The sequence below is a fragment of the Echinops telfairi genome, unplaced genomic scaffold (assembly GCF_000313985.2).
Source record: "Echinops telfairi isolate 266 unplaced genomic scaffold, ASM31398v2 ScPeMD7_70;HRSCAF=299, whole genome shotgun sequence".
Classification (NCBI taxonomy): domain Eukaryota; kingdom Metazoa; phylum Chordata; class Mammalia; order Afrosoricida; family Tenrecidae; genus Echinops; species Echinops telfairi.
Genome location: NW_022103968.1, coordinates 66,315,224 through 66,318,919, shown reverse-complemented (window position 1 = coordinate 66,318,919; position 3,696 = coordinate 66,315,224). Strand labels below are relative to the sequence as shown.

The 3,696-nt window shown below is 36.9% G+C and overlaps 1 protein-coding gene across 4 annotated transcripts in view; it reads right to left on the bottom strand.

The window, feature by feature from the left end:
- The window catches only part of VCL (vinculin), a 129,300-nt gene that overhangs the window by 83,152 nt on the left and 42,452 nt on the right, over window positions 1–3,696 (bottom strand). For all 4 annotated transcript variants that reach the window (XM_045291170.1, XM_045291171.1, XM_004701178.2 and 1 more), the window contains exon 2: window positions 1,726–1,796. In XM_045291170.1, coding sequence (XP_045147105.1) covers window positions 1,726–1,796 — 71 coding nt within the window. The remainder of the gene's footprint in view (window positions 1–1,725; window positions 1,797–3,696) is intronic.

Below are 3,696 nucleotides of genomic sequence, written 5' to 3'. Positions count from 1 at the left end.
GTAGATCTGGTTATGAGTGCGCACAAGTTTCTCCTGAGAACATAACCTGGAAGCCACATGACCTACCTGTAACTTTATTACTGTCAATCTTCCTGTCCAGGTGGCAACATCAGTTTACATTCCCAACAGCAGTGTACAAGAGTTACCGTTCCTCCAAACCCTTAACAAAAATTGCTATTAACAAACTTTTTCTAACAAACTTTTTAATTGAGTAGTTTTGTAATACAATTTATACTTCCCTGATTTCAAAAGAGCTACAACTTTTAAAAAGAATTTCTTCTTTATTCAAATCTTTTGGCTTAAAAAAAATTTGCCTTATTCTAATTGACTTCTAGGAATTATCTTTACTTAGGACTTGACTGCTATATGGGACAAGGCTGTCAATACATGGTGACACCATCAGGAACCGGAGAAGCTCTATCTGATCAAAACTTAAGTCTCTCTCCTTTCCCATAGGATGTGCAAAATGTCTAAAAATTATCTGTAGGGTATCAGGCAATATGTAATTATAGCTTCCATTTTAAATACTTCAAAATGTTACAGTAGCTGTATTTTACTTTTTTCTTTTATTTGTTTTAAAAATCATTTTATTGGGGGCTCGTAGAACTCTTATCACAATCCATACATACATCCATTGTGTCAAGCACATATGTACATTTGTTGCCATCATCACTCTCAAAACATTTGCTTTCTACTTGAGCTCTTGGAATCAGCTCCTCTTATTTTCCCCTTCCTCACCGTGCTCCCTCCCTCATAAGCCCTTGATAATTTATAAATTATTATTTTGTCATATCTTACACTGTCCAACATCTCCCTTCAACCACTTTTCTGTTGTCCATCCCCAAGGAAGGGGGTCATATAGAGATCTTTGTAATCAGTTTCCCCTTTCTACCTCACCTTCCCGCCACCCTCCTAGTATCACCACTCTTACTACTGGTCCTGAGGGGTTCATCTGTCCTAGAGTCCCTGTGTTTCCAGTTCCCATCTATACTTTCCAATTCTTATCTGTACCAGTGTACATCCTCTGGTCTAGCCAGATTTGTAAAGTAGAATTGGGATCATGATAGTGAGGGGGTAGGAAGCATTTAAGAACTAGAGGAAAGTTGTATGTTTCATCGTTGCTACACTGTACCCTGATTGACTAGTCTTCTCCCCGTGACCCTTCAGTAAGAGGGGTCCAGTTGCCTACAGATGGCCTTTGGGTCCCCACTCTGCACTCCTTCTCATTCACAATGATATGATTTTTTTGTTCTTTGATGTCTGATACCTGATCCCATTGACACCTCATGATCACACAGGCTGGTGTGCTTCTTCCATGTGGGCTTTGTTGCTTCTGAGCCACATGGCCGCCTTTAAGACCCCAGATGCTATATCTTTTGATAGCTGGGCACCATCAGCTTTCTTCGCCACATTTGCTTATGCACCCATTTTGTCTTCAGTGTCGGGAAGGTGAGCATATGGAACGTCATTTTAATAGAACAAAGTGTTCTTGCACTGAGTAGCTTTATTTTAAAATTTATCTCTACTATTATTCTTTCCTCTTCAAGCAAAAGTGTTTCTATAAACCTCAGGTTTATGCAATCAACAAATGATGTTTCTGAATCCTACACAGTCTAGAAAACAAAACTCACAAGTCATGGTTTTGTTAAATTATTATGTCAAAAATGCCTAATTCCCATAACTAAAAACCAAGTGTAGCCAGCCTAAAGGTTTTTCTTTACTCACTTAATAAATGCTGGTGGCATGTCTCTCTTCAAAATCTGGTCCTCGGTAGTTTGGACAGTCTCTTTTCCAACCTGGGGGAAAGATTCACAATTCAAATCTAAATTCTCTGGTTGAAGAACTATTAAACATATTTGAAGCATACTTTACATATTATTTTCAGCTGGAATTTCCTGAATTAAAAAAAATTATTAAGATTGCACCTATATGCTTTCATAATAAATGTGTATAATAATATGGAGTACAAACATAATGATATAGGACACCTTTTCCAGAGAAATTAATTTGAAGACATCTTGAGTACAGTGGAAAAAGAGAGAGAAATTTATCACTTAGCATACATATATAGACACGTTAAGAGAAATGCTGCTGTCTCCTTGAAAGAGTATTGAATCACTTGAACCAAGTGGTGGTGGCTGTTTGGGGCCATCCAGCAATTCCCACGTACAGCAACTCTCCAGGACAAAGCGAGTCTGTGAGGTTTTCCCAGGCTGTCGATGTAAATCTCTGTGGCAGGAGATCGCCAGGTCTTTTCTCCATAGAGCAAAAACGGGTCTAAGCACAACCACTGCACCACCAGGGTCTCTTTATGTCAAATCAGATCAGCTAAATTGTCCACATAGAAAAAGACAGGTGTTACTAGGCTGGAAAAATATTTGAAGTAATTATGATTTTGAAACTAGAACTTAAACTTATGAAAATATGCAACTAGCTATCAAAATATTTTCAAATTAAAACTACATAGTATTTCCCTAATTATAGAGCAACCAAGGACTCAGCCCTATGAGAAAATGCCCATTATATTTAATTTTAAAAGTAGGAACTAAAAAATACAACACTAATTACAACAAAACAAAAGACCCATATGTATAAGGCAAAGCCACGGAAAATAAATGTTAATGTTACCCGTGGCCATCTTAATGTTTGGAAGGTTTTGTGTGAATGTGTATGCATTTCCTATTTAATTTTCTGAAATGTAAATATATAAGTTTTATAATTTAAAACAACTAAAATGTTACTAGGTTGTTGTTGTTAACCGTCATTGGATCATTCTTACCCATGGTGATCCCATGTGTGCAGAATAGAACTGTTCTATAGGGTTTTCTGGGTTTCCTATTGGAAGCAGAGGGCCAGAGCTGTCTTTTGAGGTGCTTCTGAGTGGGTTCAAGGCTCCATCCAGCCTTTAGGGAAGTTGCAAGCCCTTAATCACATATGCCATCCAGGGAAGCTTTGACTCTAGGTGCAATTATTACTTAGGTGCAATTATTTTCTATGTATTTTCTGTCACTTTCTTCAAAATTAGTCCTATGTAGGGTTTGGATGTCAATTTTCCCTTCCCTGTATCAAGTAGTATGCATACAAGAGGTAAACAGTAATATAGTGAATGGTGAAATCCACCCATTTCGTCAATATGAAGCTACCGAGACGTATTAAATCATAAATACACCAAAATTTTAATGTAGAAATCTATCAACTTTTAAAAACTCAAAATGGAAAATATCTCAAATCTGTTACTTAATTACCTAATATTTTATATAGTTTTTGAAAAAGAAAATCCCTAAATGTACAATGAATCAGTTAAAGAGAACATCACAATAAACTATTCTCAGGAATACATGTCATGCATAACTTAATGAATACAAGTTTTCCTCTCAAGCTAAAAGCTCAAGAAAAGCAACACACATATACCACTGTGTAATAGCCAGTGCGTTAGTAGACAATAGACCGTCTGTACCACAACAGAAGTCTTTCAAATCAGCAGCTGGTTCTCTGAAAGCTCTCAGATCAGAACATGACAGAATATTTCCAGATGTATTGTTCAGTGTATTTTCCAACTGAAACCAACCATTCAAAAAGCTATGAGCCAAGGATTTCAAGAAGTAAAAGATGAAGGTCAGCTTCAAATTCAGTGGTTCATACTAAGTATTAAGGGCCTACATTGAGATCCGTAGAGATTCGTACACACACACACAC